The sequence below is a fragment of the Acipenser ruthenus genome, chromosome 5 (genome assembly GCF_902713425.1).
Source record: "Acipenser ruthenus chromosome 5, fAciRut3.2 maternal haplotype, whole genome shotgun sequence".
In the NCBI taxonomy this organism is placed as follows: domain Eukaryota; kingdom Metazoa; phylum Chordata; class Actinopteri; order Acipenseriformes; family Acipenseridae; genus Acipenser; species Acipenser ruthenus.
This window is the reverse complement of record NC_081193.1, coordinates 73,795,646-73,822,056: the sequence shown is the minus strand read 5'-3', so window position 1 is coordinate 73,822,056 and position 26,411 is coordinate 73,795,646. Positions and strand designations below refer to the sequence as shown.

Here is a 26,411-nt window from a genome sequence, read left to right as displayed (position 1 = left end):
AAAACACCCTGCATGATTAGTAATACAAATGAGCCCTATTTTAATGATCAGCAGTGGATCCATTACTACCGCTCTTTCTGCAATATATGTATTGTATTTAGTGATGTAATGAGGGGGTGAGTAAATCTACCCTGGGCAAAAACACCAGCCGAGTATTCAGCCTTGGTCCTCCTAGCGGTTTCCCCAAAAGGTTCCCTGTGACCCCACTTCACCTCAACAAACAAATTTATAACATACTTTAAGGAAATGTTCCTTTAAGTGCAGTTTGGAACACATTTTCTAGTAAATTTAAGTAACATACTAAGTGTAAAACTATAATAAGCAATATTTGGGAGTAATTCATATATAAAAATAGCTTCTGCCTGTTTTTTACCACTCTTTCTCTATAAGATGACTCCAAATCCTGATGTACAGGTATTTTAGTTTGTTGCATCAGAGATACAAAATCATTGCCAAACTGTTACTGCTGCTTTGTGCAATTCAGATTTTTCTTGACATTCTTTCAGTTGTGTAACTGCTGAACCCCAGATTTTTAAAGGATGTTTGTATAACCTGTTCAAGTTTCTCTGCATTGTGTACTGTTTTTCTACCAAAATGCACACAGTATTTACAGTAGGCTCCATCAAATTCTGCCAAGACAAAATGTTTTTTTCTTTTGTTTATTTCTATTATATACTTTTTTCTTTTAACCAGTGTGCAACATGTTACAGCTATTTTTCCTCATCTAACATCTTGTCCCATGGCATGATGTTTTATTTATTTATTTATTTTCCCCCTGGACTACTTTCACTGAAAAATAAACACATAAATGAATTAATACATAAACACATTGCCATGAGATTTAGTCTGTACTGTATTTTAAAATAATAAAATACTGTAGAGATAATCTCATATATAAGCATTTCATGTCTTTTATTATAAACATATTTGTCAATCTTCATGTTTTAACAGTTTCACAAATTGATGGATTTGTGCATGTCCAATAAATAACTGATTTTGTTCAAAGCTAGTAAAAACAAAAGTATATTTTTGTAATATAGTGCTTAAATCTAAAATAAATATGTAAATATGGTAAATAGCAAACTAGCTTAGCAACACTAAAATCGAAAGAAAAAAAAAACATCACATTTTTTTCTGCCAGGGAAAGTATGTCTTGAAATGCTTCTTTTAAACACCCCAACAAGTACACGCTTTACCGTGAAGTGTTATAAATTACACAACATGATTTTCTCTAATCCGCTAATACGTTAGTGACTATGGTGTATTTTTTTTTTTTCTTTGTAACTTGACTAGATTTCTGCATTTAAATGTCAGGTTAATGTATTAAGAAAGCAGTATCACTTATTTCCTAACTTACTAAAAATGTAAATAATACCATAAGTTTAAAAGATTAGTCTGCCTTGTCAGAGGGGCTCTCAGGCAGCCATTTCTGGGTTTCTTCGTAACCAATAGAAGATCAGCTTCTTCCACAGCTAGCCAATCAGAAATGATAAGGGTGGGACATAAACACTTTTTTAAATGTTTGTGTTTCGGTGCTAGACTTCCGCAATTCAGTTTTCAGAAACTTGCGCGGCCTCTAGAAATATACCCAGAGTGCCTTTCAAGCAACAGAACGATCATAGAAAAATAAATAAATAAATAAATAAATAAATAAATAAATAAAAACTATTTGTCCAACAGGAAAAGTATAACGGTAAAACTTGTTGTCCTTCACACAAATCTTGTTGTCCCGGGAGTCGGGCGATACGAATTGCACACCCCTGCTTTTATATTCAAACATATTATAAATTGTTTCACACATTGGCATCTCCCTGACTGCTTCTTCCTCACTGACACTTCTAATTTTTGACTGCAGAGACAATTATCTAAAATCATTCAGCCCAGGCCACACAACTCTTGTTATGCCCTGCAGGCATATTTTACATAATGTTAACATTTTGAAATAAAAAAATAATCCAGTTGGAGAAGAAATGGATGAGTAATAAAATGTGGTTAATGATGACATGCAATGCTATCTGAGTAACGTCAACCGGCCCACCAAGGGTCTTATTCTAATGATTAAAAAACAAGAGATCCACAACTTTTTAAACTAATTGAATATATTATTGAGTCTAGTACAGGCATTTTGCTTCCAGGACTACAAGTACACTTTAATTCTGTCATAACAAATGTCATAAGCAACACGGTACCTACTGACCATTCATACCATATTGCTTACTGAATAACGATTTTAACATATTTCTACACAGCATTTTAACACACTGTACTGTCCTGCTTTCAAGAAGAGGGAGGCAAAATGTTAAAAATCTATACATTCCCCATGTTCTTTTAAATCTGCCAGTAACATACACCCCCAGCCACAGCTATAAATTCAATTAGTATTGACCATGATGTATGAACAAAACTGTATAATAATGGCAATGAACAGTTAAATGGAAATTGTGGTATTTAAGAACTAGGTAAGTCATTAGGTAAGCAAATGAGGCCTTAGTACCATGGCAAAGTGTATTAAAATTATTGATTTACAGTAGGTGAAATAAAAATGCAAGTCTGATACGGACAGAAGTATAGAGAAAAAGATCCCGCAGATACTCCCAGAAACGAATGCTAAATAATGTATCACCAAGTTTTATATATATGCACAAATGTAAGTGTGACTGCATCCACAATATCCCTGCCATAAGACATTTCAAGTCATGTAACAGATATGTTTCAGCACAAGCAAACAATGATATTAATTTTACTTTTATTTGTCCTTCCTTAGTTAAAATCATTGTCTGACGTAGCACATAAACCCATTAAGAAATGATAAATCATGCTCTACTTAACATGTATAAAAACTTTTTTTTTTTTTCAAGTGAAGAAAGCCTCAGAGCAATATGCAGCATATGGTATGAGACCTTCAAAGAATTAATGTATTATTTTTATTCAAATTAATTAAACTAGGCTTAAATGTCTGGGAACTAAATGGTACAGTGAATCATGCCTTTCACCTCAGGAGACCACAGTTTAAATTCCGCTCAGGTCAAGAGTGAAATAACTGGTGGTCTCAACCCTTTGTAGGCCATTGTTTATGAGCAGTGGGGGGAAGCATATATTGTCACTGCTGGTACTATCCCACCTCTGTGGATATTCAGAATCTGAAGCACTTGTTTGGTTTGTCTGGAAAGTGACATGATTTGATTATTTCAAGAAACATTTCTCTCATTGAGTCAGAATGGGATCAACCCCTCTGGGCTCAAATCGGCTTCAGACTTGCAGCTCTCGCATTCAGTGTGAATGCTGTGGAGACCAGTGTGGTGCCCTTTCTAACCCAGAGGTCTACCATTACAAATCTTCCAAGTGGAAAAGCAGCTGGCTAGAGAAAACCTGTACCAGGACATTTAACAACTTTCAAAACTGGACCATTTGGAATGTGGAAGCAAACATTTGTCTACTGGTCCTTTTTTGAGATTATTTGAGTTATCCAGATTTTCTACAATGCTCTAGGTCATTTCAGCCAATAGCTACTTATTTGTAGTGCAGCAAAAGTACAAATCTGACCCAAACCATGTAAATATAGCCTCACCTCAACCATGCAGTTTGATTCAACCACAGACACAACGACAATGACGTCAGCAGATTTCAGGCCATGTTGCAGCAGTGCCAAGCTGGATCACATACTAGATGGATCACATACTATTGGGATTTTTCATCATACAGACGTGTTTTATGATAGTACCATCATCATCTTTATTTGGTGGCAACTGCACTATACTAGTTGAAAACAAAGAGCAGTAAAGCATAGTGAGAGAATGGTACACATGATAAAACGTGGTAAACTGCAAAAGGAATAATACAAATTGACCATGGTGAATTTTTATGGGGGAGGTGCTGCATCTGCTAAAGCACACCTCGTATGCTAGGTCTGTCTCCCAGCAGGCCAGGTTAGATGGCAGACTGACACCATACTGTAATTGATTGTAGCGCCTCATGCAGCTCAGCTTGTTGAACAGCTAAACATTAGGCTACATTACAGCTGTGACACATAAAAATAAATACAATGTGATCATTTCAATTAGATTGATTTATGATACCATGTGACATCATACACACATACAAAAACAATGATCTATTAGGGCAATACAAACAAAAACAGTTTTTGTACTGTAAAAGTCAAAGAAATAAGTCTTTAGACTTGAAGTTTCCAATGAATTCTAATTATTTGATATAATCCTGAAACCATGGCAACAGAAATACAAATGCAATTGTGAATCCTCCTTTGAAACCACTTCTTTAAAGGTCTTGCTCGAGGCTGGGGCTGGGGCTGCATCACCTGTATAAGTGGCTTTTGACAGAATTGGCACCGACTGACTCCACAAGTTAATTTGTGAAAAGAGATATGAACAATCATTTTCAAGTCTCTAACAATGGTCAATGTATTAGAATTACTTAGCAGCATACCAGCATATTCATGTGTCTGAAATACCATAATAAAACGACTTATCTTTTAGAGGAGCACACTTGTTTTGAACCAATATCATGAAACCTGTTAATGAGTTTCAGGCTTTGCCACTCAATGTGATAACTTTCAATGGTATTCTTCATATGTGATCAGCAGCAGCTGTGGCTGACTGAGTGGGTGGAGGTGAACAATGCAGAGATTACACTAATTGGATGTTAATCATAGAGTATACTGAGACCCATCTTATTAGCACAGTTCTCCAATAAGGGCCAGAAACACCTGTAATAATCTTGGGCCATATTGTCCACTGTGCTGTAATGATAATTAGCTAATTTAATTTAGAAAATAAATAGGGTTTAAATCACAATGTTTTTAATAAACCCGTTTTATTTCTTCCTCTTACATTTATTGTTCCTATTGCACGTCCCTTCAATTGGGATATGTAACATATAACATTTCAACAAAACTAGGTTCTTATTTCAGAGCTGTGCCGATAAAGCAATTTGTAAAATATTATTGACATCCAACTCCGCATCCGCCCACACATTGTGGATGCAGCTGATCAGATTCAACTGAAAGTTAACACGTGAAGTGGAAAAGCCTCTGAAAATGAGCGTACCATGAGCAGGTTTCATGTTTCAACGAAGAACACAAATTCATTCCTTAGACCCGTTGAAAATAAACACTAAATAGTTCAAAGCCCTAGCTATATGTTTGTCGTTCTAGGTTATTGGAAAATACATAACATCATTTTAGGTGACTGCATTGTAGCTGCTACTTGTTTCTAGAAAAACATAAATACAAGGATAGAAAAGTCATATCAAACATTTTACCAGTTCATTTGCAAAAAACAAAAATTCTCCTGTGGTTTGACAAGCATTCCAAATGGAATTGATGTTTGCATTCGGTATGGAACATATTCTTTGGCATGAGTGCTGTGCCACTGGCATTACAAATACAGCTAGACCACGTATTTATTTATTTGTTTGTTTGTTTATTTGATTATTTGCTTGCAGTGGTGGCCACATTTATTGCATCACCCCATTATCTTTATGATTACTGCTTTATGATCACCATATAGTTTGTTTTTCTATAGACCGTTTTTTGTTTGTTATTGTTGATTTGATGTTCGTGGTTATATTGAATTTATACTTGTATATAAATATGATTTTCTCTTCATAACGCAAATTATTGAGTCAGGAAATATACAGTACATTGTTTATATGCCAAAAATGAAATGCATGAACGTATTTGTTTGTTTCCTTATAGTAGTGGCCACATCTGCAGTACCCCAATATAGTTAGGTTTACTGTATTAATAGTTAATAGTTATTTTTTCTATAAACCTTTTTTATTTTTTTTATGTATTATTTGTGGTTATATTGAATTCTATAACTTATATAGTATGTAAATATGATTTTTCTCTTCATAATTAAAGTTATTGAATACTTTAAAAACGACTACATTTGTAGTCATACATTTCAATGTTAAAAGGTTTTACAAAAGATTTGGCAACGTTCTTTGTGTTATTTTGCTTAGTCTGGACTAAAATAGCTGACAATGCTGAAAATAGGGCAGGTTTGGGCATTTTGTCATACAGACCATGGCTCGGACAAAATCTTGTAGCTCCTCAACGGCAGAAGATATTTGAAATCCTCATAAAATTTCTCAAAAATCACTTCTGTAAAATCCTAATATTTTTTAGGGGTCAAAATTGGCACTTGTAAAAAATATTATTTATTATTACAAATGTTTTAATGATTTTTTGGGGGAAAGCGGCTTATATAAAAAAAATGAAATGCATTCCACAACAAAATACATGATATCATTGGAAACAGCTACTTAGGCCTTTCTGTGGATATACTGGGTTTTAATTGCAGATTTTTAATTTAAGGTTGCCAAACTACATGCCCATATATGGTCATTCTTTTTAGGCAGGAAAAGGTTAAAGCCACAACTGTTGTGCACTTCAGCTTCAATGCAGGTACCATGTGTGCAGTTTTGAAAGAAGCACATTTTAAAAACGATATCTGGCACCAAAATAGGTAATAAACGAAAGCTCTCAGGTCTGCATTCCTTGTCTGTTACACTTGCATTTGAACTCAGCAATGTATCTGGGGTCAATACGTTTCACCTGTTGCACAGCATGTCAGTCATAAGAGGAAGCAGTTGGTTATTTAATACAGAAAATAAGGAGCGGAAGGGGTGGCACCGTGGTGAGAATTTTACCCTTCTCTGGATATTACCTAGGAAGTGCAAGTATAACAGACTAGCTGAAAGTAAGGCATGCAATCCATGAGCTTTCTTTAACCTCATATTCCCTAGGAGGCCATAACAATGTTTCTAGATATTAAGAGTTTATCATTTAAACACAAACTCAGCTTTGAGGAAACCCTATGAGAAATGAAGTCAAAACCATCTGGAGCAGAATATGAGATAGGAGATGAAGAACTTCACAGTATTGCCTAAGAACCTACGAACGTGACATTTTGATATATGGTGTGATCAGAATGTTACAGATATAGTTCTTCAGGTCACCCAGTTTTGCCTCACAGACCTGCAAAATGACTTGCTGATGCATGTAAAGTGCACAAAGTAATGACGTAGTTGGAGGAGGCTGGATACAACTCCAGAGTACATCAAGCTGCTTGATTTCACATTCCAACCGGAGCCTAGTTGCTATTGTGGTTACTGTATTGCAGCTGACAGCAAACACTATGCTAAATTTAAATAGATAGATTGAACGTATAGGATAGCGAGGAAACAGACTTAGTCTACATTGACAGACAACATTCAGAAGGCATGTACTAGAATGGAGATTTTGTTTCATCAAGCAGAAAAAAGATACAACACTATACATAAATACTGTATTTTACTGCAGATTGATTTGGAACAGTGGTTAAACGATAACATTCAAGGTCCTTTACCAGAGATTAAGGACCTCCTATTGACCAATCAGGTTAAAGGAAATCACCGGTCACTGGTTCAAGTCCAGCCTATTCCTTTGCCGACAGAGGACGGAAGCTTCCAGGGGGTGGCGCACAATTGGCCGAGCGCCACCCGGGGGGAGGGAGGGTTAGGTCAGCCAGGGTGTCCTCGGCTCACCGCGCACCAGCGACCCCTGTGGTCTGGCCGGGCGCCTGCAGGCTTGCCTGTAAGCTGCCCAGGGCTGCGTTGTCCTACGACGCTGTAGCTCTGGGTGGCTGCATGGTGAGTCTGCAGTGTGTAAAAAAGCAGGTGGTTAACGGCACACGTTTCTGAGGACAGCGTGTGTTCGTCTTCACCCCTCCCGAGTCAGTGCAGGGGTGGTAGCGGTGAGCTGAGCTAAACAAAATAATTGGACACTATAAATTGGGGAGAAAACAACAAAAAACTAATTGGCAACTACTAAATTTAAAAAAAGGATTTTGGCAGTAATAATGTATCCGGTTATCAACTGTGATTCGATCGCAATCGTAATTTACAGAGAAATTGTGAGATTGTGTTTATTAATGCCATTAATTGATATTTACAGCATAACTGATTTGAGAGATAACACCTTGTGGCAGGGTCGAAAGCCTTGCTGGTGCACAGGTGTGGGTGTGCGTGGGGAATGTTGGGCTGGCAGGGAGGGGGTTCAATTCCTCCCTGCAGAAACATGTGGGAATGTGGCTGGAGAGGATTAATTAGGCTCCTGTCACAGGGTATATAAAGGGTGTTAATGGTGGTGTATTGAAAGTGATGGCTCGGCCTGAAACCACAGGGTATATAAAGTGTATGTATTGTTTTGTTTAACTGTTTGTTTTGGCCACTGTGCCTGTTTATTTTGTCCCAGTATTTTGTTTATTGTTTTATTATTTATAATTAAACGTGCACATTAGCGTTTTTAAACTGCAACATCAGTGTCTGAGTCTCCCTTCCTGGTAGAAACAGCCTGGCCAGAGACGCTGTCCTGTTCACATAGGGCCCATGCAATACCCAGTCAGGGAACTGAATATCCAATCAAGGAACTGAATATCCAATCAAGGAACTGAATATCCAATCAAGCTCACATCAGAAAATTCAAGAAGCACTAATGATTCTGCTGCCTGTGCCCTCAAAGGAAACAAGGGCTATCTACACCTGCACAAACTTTCCATCAAGAGGAAAAATATAAAAAAAGTTAAGACACCTGAAATTGAATTATTCTCCCCACACTGAGACACATTGTACACATTGATTTGTAGTGGTTATCTGCTACTGAAAAAAAACCCATACTAGATTCAATGAAATACAAATAAGGCCCCACTGTAACAGACATACCAAATTGCTTTTTGCCTCCAACCAGTACAGCATCTTATTAACACAGCTTATGTAATAAAGTATTGCTTCCAGTTCCTTCGCTGCACCCAATTACGTATTGAAATAATACCATCAGTTCAACTGCCTGGAAGTGATATGGAAAAGAGAAGATAGACCTACCCTTTTTCTCAGGTTGTAGGTCAGCAGCAGGTTTCTGGAGAAATGGTTGGAGAAGGCTGTATAGAACTCCAGGACTTTCTGTAAGGCATCCCGTTTAATGACGTGCAGGTCGCAGTATGTGAGGGCTCTGACGTTGGCACAGGCCTGGGCCAGGGTGACTTCCTTCCAGAATACATCCCCAAACACGTCTCCCTTTCCTACAGAGAGAAGAACACATTGCTATCATTATCGCTTTTTATTATCATTTCTTAACATTGTGGATTCTCTCTAGCATTCACTTCAATGAAGCTAAACAATTACATTCATGTTTTACAATAATGATCCGGCAAGTTAACTTGATAATAACATGACACCATAAGATAGCCACCTTGGTGTTATTCAGTTGTCACATGCAGGTTATCCATTCTTCCACTGAAAAAGGCTCTGGGAACTACCAAAGAGCATCTACAGAGTAGCTGAACACATTTACAATGCTTCTGTGATTGAAGGGATCCTTCCTTGCAGTAAGGGTTCAAGTTAACATATATAACATACTGTTAGTCAGAATTTAACAATAACCAGCTCACAAATTCAACTTTTAAAGAGGAAAGAAATGAAGTCATCACTATATATTGGAAATAGGCATTATGATTTATGATATCTACTTTGAGGTATTTTTGATGATATGTTATTACAAGTCCTACACATGTAAAATATGATTTCTTATTAAAGTATGCCTCTGGCCCTCACAGGAGATATAGAAGCAATTTGCTTATGAGGTGGAAAGATTTTACTTAATACTCCACATGGTCAAAAAATGGTAAATATAATTTCAAACAATTTTCAATTATATGGAAAGAATTTACGCAAAAAAAATAACATGCTGCTTTTAAATTAAATTCTAGTGCATGGTACTTCATACTTTGTTATGAAGTTTTCGTACGTAAATCTAATACATAGTGCAAATGGGACAGATTGTTTTGCATTATATACACTTATAATAGAGATCACACAGTCAAGACGGATTCTGCACATAAATCTGCACATTCATTTTTATGAGGTTGTCAGAGCCAATCAATTATCATACTGTCATGTAATGTTCTTGGCAACACACCAACAAATGATCTGGGCCACAAAGTAATAATGATTCCAATATTAGAATATGGTTGACATCTTCTTAAACAGTGTGGTTATATATCCGTCAAAGCTTTATATTGTAGTTAAGCATCTCCCTTGGTGGAATAGTGGACAGACAGGGACTTAATAATAAATGACCTTCTTCAGCTCCTCCTAAAACATTACTTTAATTAATGTCAGGGCATTATAAACCTTGGAAATATCCATTTCTTTTTTTTTTTTTTAAATTTAGTTGTCGCCAATTATTTTTACCCCGGTTTTCACCCCAATTTAGCATGCCCAATTATTATCTGTATCCCCGGCTCACCGCTCGCAACCCCCTCGCCGACTCGGGAAACGGAGGCTGGAACACGCGTCCTCCGAAACGTGCTCCTTCCAAGCCGTCATTTTTCGCACTGCAGATCCACAGCAATGCCACCAGACCTATAGTGCCGGAGGACAACACAGATCTGGCGGCTCCGCTGCAGAGCCACAGGCGCCCTATCGGCCACAGGGGTCGCTGATGCGCGGTGAGCCGTGGATTCCCCTGCCGACCTAAGCCCTCCCTACCCGGGCAGCGCTCAGCCAATTGTGCGCCGCCCCCTAGGAACTCTCGGTCACGGTCAGCTGTGACATAGCCTGGATTCGAACCTGCGATCTCCAGGCTATAGGGCACATCCTGCGAGGAGCGCCTTTACTGGATGCGCCACTCGGGAGCATCCATGAGATTCTTGATTTTGCAATTGGTCTTAACACTTGGTGAAATAAAGTATGAAACGTTTTTCATTTCTTTTATGTTGTATTGGCAATTCTTGTAAAACATGATACTTGCTATGTTATACACCAATCACAAATGTATCCTTAACTTTAAACACTGTATGATAACATATAAAAAGTCCTTAAAGGAAACTATATACAATATTGGCGTCTTTATTGATATTCATAAAGATTGTACAAAGTGTATGTAATACTTTAATTATTAATACATCTTCCCTATAGTTATTTTTTTCATTCATGTCTCAGACCACAGTTTTAGTTTCTGTATTTGGTAAACAACCACAAAGTTCAAATCGGTTGTAAATTCCAACAATGACCAGCATCCTGGTCAGAGATGGTAGCTGTGCAGGTTTTCAACTGGTCATGCTGGTTAGAGGGGCTGTAAACCTGTGCTGGTGTTTTACTTCCCAGCTGGGTATACAGTAAGAAAACAGTAAATACCCAACTCTTCTTGGTTACCAGCAGTTAAATGTTGTTGGTTTTTTTTGTTTTGTTAAATCAGGGGGCACACACCGTAAACTAATAATGTAAGTAATCAGTTTGCCATGACTACAAAATAATTAACAAAGTATACTGTATTTACCAGATAATTACTAAAGAATGCGTACTCTATAACTGAAAACATCTGCCCAATAAATGAATGTCACACCAGCAATGTTAAGTATTTCTGACGGTCAATCTGAATTAGTGGTATAACAGCTAGGTAATTTTTCTAATGCTTCAAATCAAGTACACTTGGTTTAACGCACTCAATCAACTATGTAGTGTCCTTGAAAATGCAGAATAGCAGAACAAGCACAAACAAATCTGACTACTATTAAATTAGAAGCCAATTACTTTTTGATTCTTTAAGTGCATGATGATTTGTCGTAAATATTTCAACTTGCAGTTTATCTGCATTTTACCCTTCTAGTACTCCTTTTATCAGTCATTAAAGAATTAATTATAAATATTTTACATAGTTTGCAAAATGCACAGAGGCTGCATTTTCAGAAGAAGAACAAAGTAAGTAATTGAATTTAAATACTCATAATATTAAAAATACATTCTCAATATATCTAAATTAAGAAATAGTTTTGAATCCAATGTGTTTTTGCTGGTAAAACGCAGCAGCAAAGAGCAAATCAATGCAGCTTGTGGAGAAGCCATGTGGATTACAAGAAGTACAGTATTCATTACTGGCCATTAGTGCTTAGTTGAACTTTTTATAGTGTTGCTAAAGATTTCAAAACGATTTGCACTGTTCCTCTTATCATTAGTGGAACTTTTCTTGTAAACTATTGTTGCTGAGGTTTTAAAATAAATGTTCTTACCTCTGCTGTTGTCACTGCTACCCTGCCCATCTCAGTATCTATACTAAAATACCTGGCTGCTTCTGAATTATGTGTGGTATGGCATTTTGTGACTTTTGTGGCTTCAAGCTTAAGCTATAAGTATTTTTTAACCAAGTTTTTTGTGATGTATTTCCTGACTTTTGTAAATGGTGGTAATACTAGTATTTGTTATGTAAGCAATAACCCACGACAGGAGGACACACAAAATGCAAAAGCAGGGGCACCAATACTTTTGTCATGAACAAATATTTGAAATTGCTTTTGTTTTTTATAAAGATTGCTTGTTAAACTACCAGAAATTGTGTATGTTGGTCTTTGTCATATTTATTAGTGGCTAATGTTCACTTCTATTTAACATATTTTCTTGAACCATCTTATATTAAGTGTAGGGTGACAATACTTCTGTCTGCGACTGTATTTTATTAGCTACACCACTTTACATTCTGTCAGTTTCTTTTGGTTTCTCATTGCATGACAGATGCCAATTTCTAGCTGATAAACATTGATCACATATTCTGCAGTATGCAACATTATACAATAATGAGACTTATGTATGGAACATAAAGTATTAGTATTATGTAGTGCACATCTAAAAAAAAAAGAAAAAGGTCCTATTATAAAATGGACTATTTTACTCAGTGGTCCACTGTATAATTAAGTTGTCTTCAGAGTAGCTTGTAATTTGAGATCCACCGCTTCAGCAACATAGATGTATTAGTATCCCCCGGTGAAATCAAACAACTCTTACCCTCTGTGTAGGTTGGTTCTTTATTACAGTATTTGCAGGAGTTAAATGAAAGCTGACACAAGTGGCAGCAGTTAAATAAGGTTACTACTGGAGTTTCACCCTAGAAGTCTGGGTTAGCCCATGTTTCTTACAGGTTTTAAACAGCTGTCCACCAATCAGTGACATTTGACATTTGTAGTAACAGTTCAAGCTAATTCTGTGCAAATCTCATGGAGAAAAGCAGTATGTAAACAGCACATTGGAAAACCCTTATAGATACAGCAATGGACCCTATCCACAAAACATTTACTCATTAAAAGAATATTTCTCCAAAACAATATTTTATCCAGCAAAACAAAAATATAAAGAAAAAAACATTCTTAAAAAAAATATATAGGGATGTGGAAGGGTGGGGGTATTCACTGACACGGGAGACAGAAGATTTTATATGCAAACACCGCACAGGTGCCCAGATTTATTTATTTTACTTATTTATTTTTTTATTTAGTTTAGCCCGCAGAGGGCGCTGTTGTCCGTGGTCTGGATACTGCCGACAGTAAACCAGGACCACGGGGTTATCGTGCACCTTCAAGTGCTCAAAAATAATAATGAAAACAGAAGGCGAAAGAAAAAGGGAAAATAAAACACAGTAATAAAACTACAAACAATAGTGCTGCTTATGCAGTGCCCCCACTGCCGTTAAGCCGGTCAGCACAGGTCTCCGTCCTACACTCAGTTGTGCCTATACACTGGGGTTGGCCAGGGTTCCCCGTTCCTCTACACACGTCCCCTCGGGTACGTATTTATTTATATTGCTTTGTGAAAATTAGTTTTTTTTTTTGTTTTTATGAAAGGCTGTCCCCTCAGCCGGGCTCGCCTGCTCCTTGTTTCACGCTGGCCTCTTCTGCCAGCGACACTGTATTTCCCCCAACACGACCCGAGTGCACCACCAAGCCAGTTCTTATGGGCCTTGCATTCTCCCAAGGCCCGCCCCTCAGCCACTCAAAGAGAGGGAAAGCACAAACACCCTCTTCCCCACCTCTCCGTGTCATCGCCATGACCGACAGGCGGATCCCACGAGACTGCTGCCCTCTACCTGCAGTAATAATGATGTGCCAGACAGTCAGTCCAGATCTCCCCTGTTACAAGGGAATATAGGGAATATAGGGAAAGATGTGGGCTTGGATTGGACAGCCAATCAATGGGTACATTCCACATGATCAAGCCAGGTGGATAAGCTATGGTTCCTTGGCTACCCTGGTAGATGAACATTATTATTATTATTATTTATTTCTTAGCAGACGTCCTTATCCAGGGCGACTTACAATCGTAAGCAAATACATTTCAAGTGTTACAATACAAGTACAATTATATTGATGAAGCACATTGAACACAGTTAATCTAGTGGCTAGGCTCAGATTGGATCCTTAGATCTCCTTCAGGCTCAGTTGCTAGACTTTGCTATCATTAATAACTATACCACATTCACTTTTGATGAAAATAAATATTGAACATTTTAGGAGAAAACATTGAGCGCTATTTACTATTTCCATTTGGAAAGCAACAAAAAGACAGCATTTGATTCTAAGACATGCATGGCTATAACGAAAAATGGACAATAGACCCTAAGGGACACATATAATTTTAAATTGCCCTTTGTCAGCTTTCAAAATTACTTGAAAAATCTTAGGTGCCCATGAACACTATTCATCAATTCAAAAGGCAAGTGCCATTTTAAAGCATCTATCCTATATGTACTTGTACAGTGTCACTGCATGTCACAATTACCAATTTACTCACACTTAACCATGCACATGAAATATACAGTATACAAAGGAATTGGCAGAGGCTTTAATAAGCAAAGACCTAAACGTCCTTCGACAGAAGAAAGAGGGTACCAGAGATAATATTGTTAATGCTAAAAAGAGGTAAAATATATATATTTTAAAATATAAACCTCAACAAGCTATTGTGCAGTTCAAGGAGCACAGGGGTGCAATCACTACATTTGATGTAAAAGCCATTTTTTACTGACATACCATACAATGAATCAAAATACTCTGCTTAATGGTAAATCAATGTATGAATCACAGTCTGAATCAAAGCCACCACCTTCAACTGACCTCATGTCTGGTTGTCAAAGGCACACACAATCTTCCTGGTATTCTTTATAAAGGAAAACATAATGGGCACCTGCCTGATCACAGATAAGGCAATTAGCTTTTGACTACACTACATAAGACTGATGTAGGCTCACTAATGTACAGTACATAAAACTGATGTAGAAAATATCTATCTGGTGGATATACTGTTAACTTTTATCTATAGCAATCCAGTATTACAACAATGATTTTATACTAAGCCATCCATAATCAAAATGGCTGCACAAAGCTTTCTAAAGAAACTGTTACTGGTGCCTCTTTAGAGATTTGAAACCAACCGGTCTAATATCTCAAGGGGTGTTTCATTTTTTTTCCAGAGGTGTGTTACCAAATGACTATTTTTATATAAAAAGTATGACAGTAATCATCATATATGGATTATTATTATTCAAAAGTAACACCAGTATGTCACCCAGTTTTGATACAAAACATGTTGAAGACGACAGCCATTATCTAAAGCTAAACTAATGTGCTGTTATCTCTTATCCTGCTCCTGTTTCATGGTACTGAACTCCAAAGGCAGGCTATCCTCTGGAGACTGGCAGTGCTCTGATTGATTCATCCAAACATCTACTGTAATAATCTATTGTGTGACTGGGAAGTCTTAAATTAAAGGGTCCTGTGTTTGTGAAGCTATGGTGAGAAACTGACGCTATGCTCTAGAGAAAATAAAATGTGTTAATTAGGTGGACAGTGCCTGAGGACTTTAGGCAGCACAGTCTGGCCTGTAATGCCCACTGTTGAAAATATTTGTGCTATTATGATTATTTTTTCTTTTTTACTAACACTAAGCTGCAGTTAAAGGGAGTTTCAGTACTTTTAACTTTATTGGTGCAATAACCAATATTTAGCAATTTGCCTTCAGCAGCATAAGAAATTATATATTATTTTCTTTCCTTAAGGTTGTCTGAGTGTTCATTTAATCAGAAGAATGATAATATACAATATGGCACATTCATATCCGAGAGTCAGGGACAGTTACAGCAATAGGTTATTTTGTAAGATAAATTATTTACAATATTATAAATAATCTAAGACGGACTCATTGAAGATGTTGCACCTAAAGTTTATGATGCTTCAAGTGTCTTTGCACATGAAATGAAAACAAATTCATGAATACATTGAAAATTGTTCTATGGTAGCCTCAGTTATGGACATCCTTAATCGGGAAAACCACAAACAGCATAAATCACCCTATTTATATCATAAGGAATCTTACACCATGTTTTGCTTTCCAAAAATACAATTTAGTCAATGCTGAGTGCTTCAAGACCTTGATTCACTGCAGACTGTGAAACTGAATCAGGTCTTAATTGTTAGTATGGCTCCTTCAAGATTTCCAAGAGGTGCCAAAGCAATTACATTCATGAATCAATAGTCACAGGTCATTCACCAGTATTTATTTATATTCCACAGTAGCACCAAATTCAATTCATGGTATAAAGCTTATTTTATTTGTTGTCATTCACATTCAAATCAGTATCATACTGTTTAAAACTAATTCGCTGTGGCAGTTTTGATTCTGACCAGGATTATTAGTAAACAGAATAATAATTAAAAAAAATTTAAAAAAAAAACATATAATTAAAGCAAGCATTTTTGGAAAATTACACTGTTTTTGTACCACTCAAAAATGACTCTATTTTTAATAGTTACTAATGACATTTGCCATAGATTGTGCAAAGGAATGTTAGGTATCGAATAAGGTAAAATGTACACACTCTTTATTTATTGAAGATAAACCCACTCTGTAGCTTGTTCTGGATTTCACATGCTGCACCATGGAAAGCACAATATAAATGCCCATGCTGTATTTGTTATAGGGAGCTCCCTCTGGGGATCATTTGAATGTGTTTTGCTTGGATTAACCAATACTACAGTGTTATTACATTGTGTAAACAATGAACCTGACTTGGAGAATATAACGGTTATGAGCAGTGCTTATGCAATAGGAACACGTCAAATGCCTAAAGGGAGTAGTAGGAATAATCTAATACAAATGAATTGTCATTGTTAATATGTTTGAATATAAAGGTTAATGGCAATTCAACAGTATTTGGTCACTGGTCCCACGTCTCAAATGAAGATGGAAGGGCCCATCTCCTTTCCCCCTCCCATCTAGGGGTGGAGGTTGGAAATAGGAGTGGTAGATTAGAACAGCAGAATCCTGCTGAGCTAATTTGTCATTTAAATTATTAAGAAGGAGGGTCTCGGACAACTAAATAATGCAGACCCTTTCAATGAAATCAAACTCTATATAAATCCTAAGGGAAGAGCTTGTGCACATTCCAGGAGCTGAGAAACAACAATTAGCTATTGAACCCAAAGCTCCAAGTATGAATAGGAAAGGGATGGGGGAGGATGCTTATGTTAGCTATAGAAAAGACCAGGAATAGCTTCAAAGCAATGTGATCAGCCAGCAAGCGTTAGTTGTAGTTCAGAAAAGCAAAATCACACTGTCATTGTACATCAAAGCTAAATCAGCAATCAGTTTGTAATGTGATGCATAGACAGGTCAAAGCAACATGCACCTGTCACATACAGTATTTGTCTAATGTTCAAAAACGTGACTCTTAGTCTATTGCAAAATTGAAAGAAAACCTTTAGACATTTTAGACATCCCTGGCTTGATCTAGGAAGAATTAGGTAATTCCTTCTGAGTACAAAATAAAGCCTTCCAGCTCACCATGTCACTTCAGACGTTGCGTGAGTGTGACAGAGACAAAATGATTCTTGGTGATACATCTCCCTCCCGACCTGTGAGGGTGCTGTGTAAAGGGAACAGAGTGCCATGGACTGAATGGACAGACAATTAATTCCCAGGGTTAGGTGGAAGTTGGTCATCTAGAAAGGGGGCGGAGCTTCGGTACACTAAATCATCGACCCGGAAGGGAAACGATGTGGCAGCTGTGGATTGGAGGAGCTGTTGCACTCGTTAACAAGGGGTCATGATTGATGGTACAAAAGGGGTTGGTCTGGTTAAAGGTGAAACCGAAAGGAGGACATCAATTTATATCGTGAGTGTTTTGTTTGTTTGTTGTCGTGTCTAAGCAATGTACTGTTTGTTATTATTAGACGGCTGAACACGATCCAGAGCTGTTGCCAAAGGCCAGCACTTAACTGTACATCACTGTACTTTGTTTCACAAGAACTGTAATTACACCAAGAGAGTTACAACTTTAACACGCACTGTGGACTTGTGTATGTGTTTTGTGTTACATGTGGGTGTTTAAAATGGGACTGTTTATTATTTTGGAACAAACCCGTGGATTACAATAAAGCAATACACACCACTGTATTGCTTATCATTATCATTGTTATTCTTTACTGCTGTTTGTCATCAGGCAATTGGATTTAAAAATAAACCACCATTGCACCTGGATTATCTGATGATCACCTGCACACTGTTAACCTCTTTGCCACAATGAGAAATGACATTTAAATGACTGTGAATCCAAGAAATGGAACAGCCTCTGAACTCTGATTGATTCTGGTAGTTTTGTTCATTTTTAACTTTGCCTTTAATCCTCCATCTTGGAAAATCACAACTTTCTAAATACTAATAATTACATCTCAAAAGTTGTATTCAGCTTGGTTCAGTTCTGATATTCTGGGTTTTTTCTGTTAAGATATATCTTTCTCTCTCTCTGTCTTGTTCTCACAGTCAAACAAATGAGCTCCAGATGCTCAGAATTTGGGCTAAGTCCTAAAATACAGCCCAGTTCAGCATGTTTCACAAATTACTCTTCAGCTTCTTGCACACTTCTTCTGTTTAATAGATACATGTAATAATCATCTACTTCTATGGATGTTCAAATGGTTGGAACAAATTAGAAATTCAAAAGGGGGTTGTTGAATGTAAAACATTATTCAGATGAACAAAAAATCCTCAGATGTGTCTAGAAAGTGTGGAGTAGTGGTTAGGGCTCTGGACTCTTGCCCGGAGGGTTGTGGGTTCAGTCCCAGGTGGGGACAGTGCTGCTGTACCCTTGAGCAAGGTACTTTACCTAGATTGCTCCAGTAAAAACCCAACTGTATAAAAGGGTAATTGTATGTAAAAATAATGTGATATCTTGTAATAATTGTAAGTCGTCCTGGATAAGGGCGTCTGCTAAGAAATAAATAATAATAATAATAGAAAAAACTTTATTGATAACCTATAATATGTTTAATTAAATACAGAACACTAAAAGATCTCACTATTACACCTGCATTTGTACTGTAATTACACAAGATGCTGGGCTGCTGTCTTGATTAATCATGTAAAGATCACACTGAATGGATGCAATTGTGCATTAACACTGTGTATTATACAGTATGACTTGAGGCAGACAACAGCTGTTTAGAAAAGGTTGCTTAATACAAATTATTTTTTTTCTTCCTGCTGAGACAAAAGATTCAAATGAATTTTTCTATGGGCTTGAATTGATAAAAAGCTGGGTAGTTAGACGGTTAGATTTTTTTTTTAACTTTATGCATAATTATACAACGTTAGACACTGCTCCCCCATTGTTTTCTATGGAGGTCAGTGGTTTAGTTACTACTCAAAAACAGAACAGCAAATAAAGCACGACTGAAAAGATGAAATTAATTAACAACACCTGTTCTAAAACCACTGCTTACTGATGAAATGTTCCCAGGGATGCTCAAGCCCTGGTGAGTTAACTCTTTCAGTGGATTATTTCAGACAAACAGAGGCAAATAAATAAATATATCTAAAAAGATGTAGTATAATAATTATAATGCCATTGCTGTGTCGAGTTCCTGTGTGATAATGGAACCCCCCCCCCCCTTGTTCAAATGATTGATTCAGTAGTTATTACCTAGTAATTACCTAGTTATTGCCACGTTACATGTCACAGCAATATCCATTAATTAAATTTCTTTGAAAATGTCACCTATATTAAGTTTCTTCAATAGTTGACATAACATTGCTCAATTTTCCAGGGGTTTTAACAAGGTTTGCCAGCAGATAACAGTACAAGCTCACATACCATAGCCACCAGTTCCTAATGTGGTACCCTACAAGTTATAGTATAAACATTTATAGCAGTAGCATGAAGTGAAATATGAATGTTTTAAAAATGCTAATTTATTTCAGTTTGCTGTAAACAACAAACATACAGGTGAGCCCTATGAACCTAATAAGCTTAGTCTATTTGATCACATGGGCCTAAGTGAGATCCCTGACAGAAACCTGAAGTACAAACGAGTGACATTCCTGATAGAACCTTGGAATACTAACCACTATTATCAACTTGCAGCTTGTTGCTCCGCAATTAAATAGGCTACTCAAGGCAATACCCAAACTCAGAAAACTCGAGCAAAGACTCAACATATTATTAGTGCATTGTACCTCACCTCAGTGCAGTCACCAAGCTGTCTCTCCTCTCAAGTGAAAGACAGTAAGCTACTCAAACATGTTTTATTTTACATTTCAGATTTTTTTATATCTATTTTCTAAAATACGAACCTCTGGGAAATGATAGCTGAACCCCCAGCTATTTCTGACAGGAGTTCATAATAATATAATGAATTAATACCAGAATACAAATTTACACTAATCTCAGTAACTCCCTTTGGAATTTCCTTTGGCCAGTAATGGAACTTCTCAGTGCCACGTCAGTAGGTGTTACTTTATGGTTATAAAAGAAAGGGGTATTCTAATATTTCAGATGTCACTCAAAAAAGAACTGCACCATTAATTAAACGCGCATTGCATCAAAAAGGATGCTTACAAGACTATAGAATGATATTACAGAAACATACCAATTTTATTTACCTAATTGGGTTTACAGCACATGTAACTAGAGGATTGTTCTTGTAATCTCAGCTGTAATTATGTGATGAGTTACATGTGGTGTATTACCCACAGAGCTCCTGCTGCTAAAACGGCTACGAGATTTAGCTGCCAAAAAAGGACCAGCAGACTGAGGCAAATGAAAGTTACAGAATTATTCAGACCACCAAAACCTTAGATGGAGCATTGTGTGCTTTAAATTGTTGCAGTTAAGCAAAGTAAAACACTCACCTCGTTCTTGACATTTCTTCTTTTGTCAGTAAGGGCTGGAGATCCTGTCTGTTATTATTATTATTATTTATTTATTAGCAGACGTCCTTATCCAAGGCGACTTACAATTGTTACAAGATATCACATTATTTTTTCATACAATTACCCATTTATACAGTTGGGTTTTAACTGGAGCAATCTAGGTAAAGTACCTTGCTCAAGGGTACAGCAGCAGTGTCGCCCATCTGGGATTGAACCCACGACCCTCCGGTCAAGAGTCCAGAGCCCTAACCAGTACTCCAAACTGCTGCCCATATTAGATCAGCTAAGATTCACTTGTGTACCAGTTCTCTGTGCATGGAAACCACAATGTCACAAAATTTCAATAATAATCTTCAAAAACAGCTCTATTAGAGTTCTTTACACATAGCTGATTTACATATCAAACCCCACTTTTCCTATTCATTTGCATGACGTCGGGTGAAAAGCCGGGTTTACTCGAGTAAAATAAACTGAGCGAACGGAAACCCAAAAAAACATTTTACACGAGACATTTCTCGTGTAAATGTCTTGAGTTTAAAAAAAAACAAAACACACACTCTCGCATAGAAACCCCATGAATGAAGCGATGTTAAAAAAAAATAACAGGATTGGTGTCTATTTTTGCAATTTTGTCTCCCAGCAGCTAGGGTACTGACCAATGAGGAGCAGCTTCACTTGCACGCCCTTCAGTAAACAATGGCACGTTGCCATGTTAGCTTTCGCTATAAACTTTTACAAGTGTATATATATGTATACTTGTAAAAGTTGAATGGCTTCCCGCAATATATCTCAGTCTTCTAAACGCGCACAGGCAGATTGGAATCTCTACATGACACGCAATTGGATATAAATGTCACCTGACCCTCCCCCGACTTTCATTGCCCATTCCATGATACCTGAAACCTGAAACGCTAGACTGAGAAACCGGTAATAGAATAGAATGGGAAACTTGTCGTACGCATGTACGGCATGGTACTTTAAGTGGGTTTTCATTTGACGTACTTGCGTACGTCATGGTGTTGAAGTGGTTAAAGCTGGATCAAAATGATTTCATTATAACTCCCTTGTTGTTCTTGTTGGGCATGTTTTTTTGAAGCAACATACATGCTAGCAAGAGTATGAACACTGTACACTACTATCAACACATATTGAGACAGTTTGGGATGAAGGGTGTCTCAAGAATACTAAGATGAAACACACTTAAGCAATGGCAATAAAATTAACAGGTTTGAACAACCCAAACTTACCCAAAATGGCTACAACTTCATCATCTTGTATTACTTCCAAGGACCCCGATACCACAAAGCAGAGGCTGTCTACACTTTCGCCTGCATGGTAGATCAGGTCCCCAGGAGCACAATGGATGGTCTGGAACTCCATGGCCAAAGCTCGTAAGCAGCCATCACTTGCCAGTCTGAAAGCTGGGTGCTCTTTAAAGACTTTGCGATTCAGGTGCACACAGATATCCGCTCTCATGTCCTTTGGGCAGATCTGTAAAACCTAAAAGAAAACCAGAGGGGACTAAACAATGTGTAATGTGTATATAAAATAAAATCAACCAATAGAAGATCTGCGGCAGTCCAATCATAAGTGAGCGGAGGCGGGACATAAATATGCAAGGGTAGTGGTATAAGAATAGCTGAGTAGATATGGCTAATATTATAGAGACAGTTATTGAGAATTATATTGAAAACTTCTAAAGTAATATTTAGAATGGCGTTTTACAAATTAAAGTAAAATGTCATTAGACAACGGAGACATCGTAGACGATTTGGTTACGAATCAATTTTCAAGAAGAACTTTCTCAGAAAAATTGGAGATTGTTAAAAAAAAAGGGAGGTATACATCACAAATACCCAACTGACACAGGAAGGGAAGGGATATACTCACCACTTCCAATATTCAAATTATGAATAAGTATCCGTGGCTTATGGGTAGCTGTCAATTAAAAATATTATACTGCTGGAACTGTCTTTAGTTCAGTACAGAAAAGGCAATATGGGACAGCACTGGCTACAGCAATCAAGGATGTCTAACAAAGTCAACACAAAAACCCAAAGTCACTTGTGAGCCACTGTAACATTCAAACTTTTGGACAAACCCGGATTAATGTTCTAGATGAGCAGAAGTGTAGGGATACAATACATCACAATGAGCAAGTAAGAAAAAATCATGGTGAGGTTCTTAAACGCTTGATTTATTTTGTTGTTTGCCTTGGCAAGCAAGAACTGGCATTCAGAGGGCACGATGAAGGCACCAATTCCTCAAATAGAGGTAATTATGTGGAATTACTTTCTCTGATTTCTGACTATTACTATGCAGGACAGCCGCTATACAATCGTTACCTTTATTAAAAATCTGCACAGATTAATCTACCAATTAATCAACTAATGCCTATAAATTAACCAATAAAAAATTTTAATCGAGTGACAGGCCTAATATATATATATATATATATATATATATATATATATATATATATAAAATAAAATACCCAGTTCAAAATTCTCCTGTATTTAATCATTTTGACATTTACAACCAAAATTGTAAGTCACAGCTACAGCCTATACCTTCAGACAAACTTTACTTTAAGAAAAAAACAATGGTCAGCAAAGTCCTTTAAAAAAGGGATAAAAGCAGTTATACACATTAATTAAAAGAAGACAGATATTGATGATGCAATTAGGGCATGCTTGGCAAATCTCTCTGACATTTTAAATTCTCAATCCCTTGCTTTCTATGACTTTAGTTGCAAAGAGAAATGTTAACTTATTATGTATAGATTTATATTTGTACTCAGTTTTTTCATTAATTAAGTTGTATATTATTATACAACATTGGCTTTATTTAAGATATCACATTATTTTTACATACAATTACCCATTTATACACTTGGGTTTTTACTGGAGCAATCTAGGTAAAGTACCTTGCTCAAGGGTACAGCAGCAGTGTCCCCCACCTGGGATTGAACCCACGACCCTCCGGTCAAGAGTCCAGAGCCCTAACCACTACTCCACACTGCTGCCCCTACTACTCCACATTGGGTACTCTGGGTACACAATCACAAATGTTAGGGACTTTTTTTCTTAATTTCCTTCAATTGTTTATCCAGAATGAGCACAGATGAAATGCAACAGAGTATCCATTTAGGTAGCTCATTAACCCACAAGCCATTAGTGTGCAATTTTGAGAATGCGAAAAACGCACTATTTTTTATGATTGTCCTCCAATAGCAATTTTTTTTTGTTTGTTTTTTGGACACTGAAGGCCTTCATAATATTCATTGTTATGGTCTTGGTAATAAATAAAGTCATTGCTCTTTAAATAAGTTATTAATAATTTATGTAATACTTCAGTGGTTTATCCACTGATTTTGCCTTCCATGTTTAATGAGGCAACTAGAAAGAGTCTACATGAAACAAAATACAGAGAAAGCTTTTTCATTAAAACTATTTGGGACCGGGAGGTTAAAAACAATTACCGGTATTAATACAGCATTACCGGTATTAATACAGAATTACTGGTAGTCAAATACCCCACAAGACAGAAAGGTTACTTCAATATTATTAATTGCATTAGCCATCCCACTATTCATATTTTTTAGCAAGAGATATTCTGTTAAGCAAATTTTGCAGAGGACTGACATTAATATCATTAGGGTAATGCCATTAGGTGACTGAGATCTGCCATGCAAAGGAATAGAAAAACCAGCATGCAAGGTAATAAATGTATAGCTTACAGTTTGCGATACCTTTTCAGTATCTATGCCTCTGGACATGGACCAGGTGGAGACAATGTAGTCCATGACTCGCTCGCTCAGACCTTTGGGGACCTGGTAGAGTTTCAGGAAGTCACGCACGCTGTTCAGCATCTCGTGGTATCTGTTGGTGTTGGCATACATTTGCTGGAAGATTGTGGTCACGTTACCAAATATGGTTGCATACAGGAGAGCTGAAAAAAACCCAAAATGGAATGATTAATGTTTGGTCTGTGGAAGTGGTCATTTGGGTTTCCAATGGGGTCCAATAATAAGGACTACTTACGGAGACTAAAGTCTACTTTGGCTGGGCTAAAAGAAAACAGAATATTATTACGTATTCCATTTACACCACAGTCCTGTAAAACATGTTACCATTTTATTAACACCATTGCTGGTATCTTCAAATGACTCAAGCTGACACTTTAACTCTTTCACTATTATTCCCCATTGTTAATGCTGTCAACATCTTATGACATTACGACAGAACGCAGCCTGTGAATCCAACAAAAACTGTAATGTTTAAAGGTGGTGCCATTTCAGTCTATTCAATTGATCTAATCAGTAGCAATTCTAAATGCTGCAATTGTTTAAATAATAAAAATAGTTCCAAATCTGGCATTTTACTTACTTTTAAAGACAAAAATACTCACACACTGTTAGATTTAAACATCAGCAGCCCTAATATTTACCTACATAAAACTAATATCAGCATTTCAGACACTGTTAATATTTACTGCAGTCCTTGCCAACCCAATCTCCTCCAAAGTACACACAGCTTTCTTCTCAGCGTTTGACAAATTTAATTAAAAACACAGCTTCCTGATGTGTTTGCTTGTTTTTTGTTTTTTTTTTAAATCTGGAAGCCACTTGTTTTAACACGAAATAAAATGAATGTTCACAACTCGGGATTATGCAGCCCCCAAGAAACTGAAGTAATAATTAAGGTCATTTTGTATTGCTAATCCCTATGGTTTCCCTGATAACTGCAGGCCTAGCACATTTCAGTAACATGTAGTATTTTTGTAATCATGCTGTTCTTAGTAGGATTCATCTATTTTTATTTTTATTTAGCAACAACTGTTTTAAAAAATACATGAAATATTATTTTGAGAATGCACCTCAAAACTGTAAAATAAATAACCAGATTACAAGATTAAGCCACATAGCATACTAGTACACGTAAAACAAAGAAAAAGAAAAAAAAGTAAACTACCAGAGTTTATGGTTATTGCCACTGTAGGTTTAGACAACAGTGAAAAGGTGAATGTTTTTCCCAGATAAGTGCCATCAACCAAAATAATTTTTTCCCAAACATTTTTACATAAAAAAACTGTAAAAGACCTCAAATAATTTGAACTATGTCAACCTCAGCAAATAATTGGTTTAAATAAACATATTGTGAGTTCAAGTTGGAGTGAAACTCAAAAGACTGGCCCTCAAGTTTTTTTTCTGTTATTAACACATTATGCATAATAAAACGGTTGAAGTAGGTTTGTGTGGTTCTTGTTATTCTTGTAATCGGTAATAAAAAATTCAATTAGGAACAGGATGAGAATGAAAAACACAAGAAAAAAAGGGTAACTGAAAAATATCCTCGCTGAAAGGTACGTCATACAATATT

At 36.7% G+C, this 26,411-nt stretch overlaps 1 protein-coding gene across 4 annotated transcripts in view; it reads right to left on the bottom strand.

Moving 5' to 3' along the window:
• LOC117402475 (potassium voltage-gated channel subfamily H member 1-like) overlaps window positions 1–26,411 on the bottom strand; it is a 110,125-nt gene that overhangs the window by 38,104 nt on the left and 45,610 nt on the right. For 2 of the 4 annotated variants that reach the window (XM_034003660.3, XM_034003663.3), the window contains 3 exons: window positions 24,770–24,981; window positions 22,278–22,530; window positions 8,884–9,080 (listed from right to left, as the gene is read on the bottom strand). In XM_034003660.3, the coding sequence (XP_033859551.1) occupies window positions 8,884–9,080; window positions 22,278–22,530; window positions 24,770–24,981 (662 nt within the window). The remainder of the gene's footprint in view (window positions 1–8,883; window positions 9,081–22,277; window positions 22,531–24,769; window positions 24,982–26,411) is intronic. The other 2 variants (XM_034003661.3, XM_034003662.3) reach the window with 1 other exon arrangement.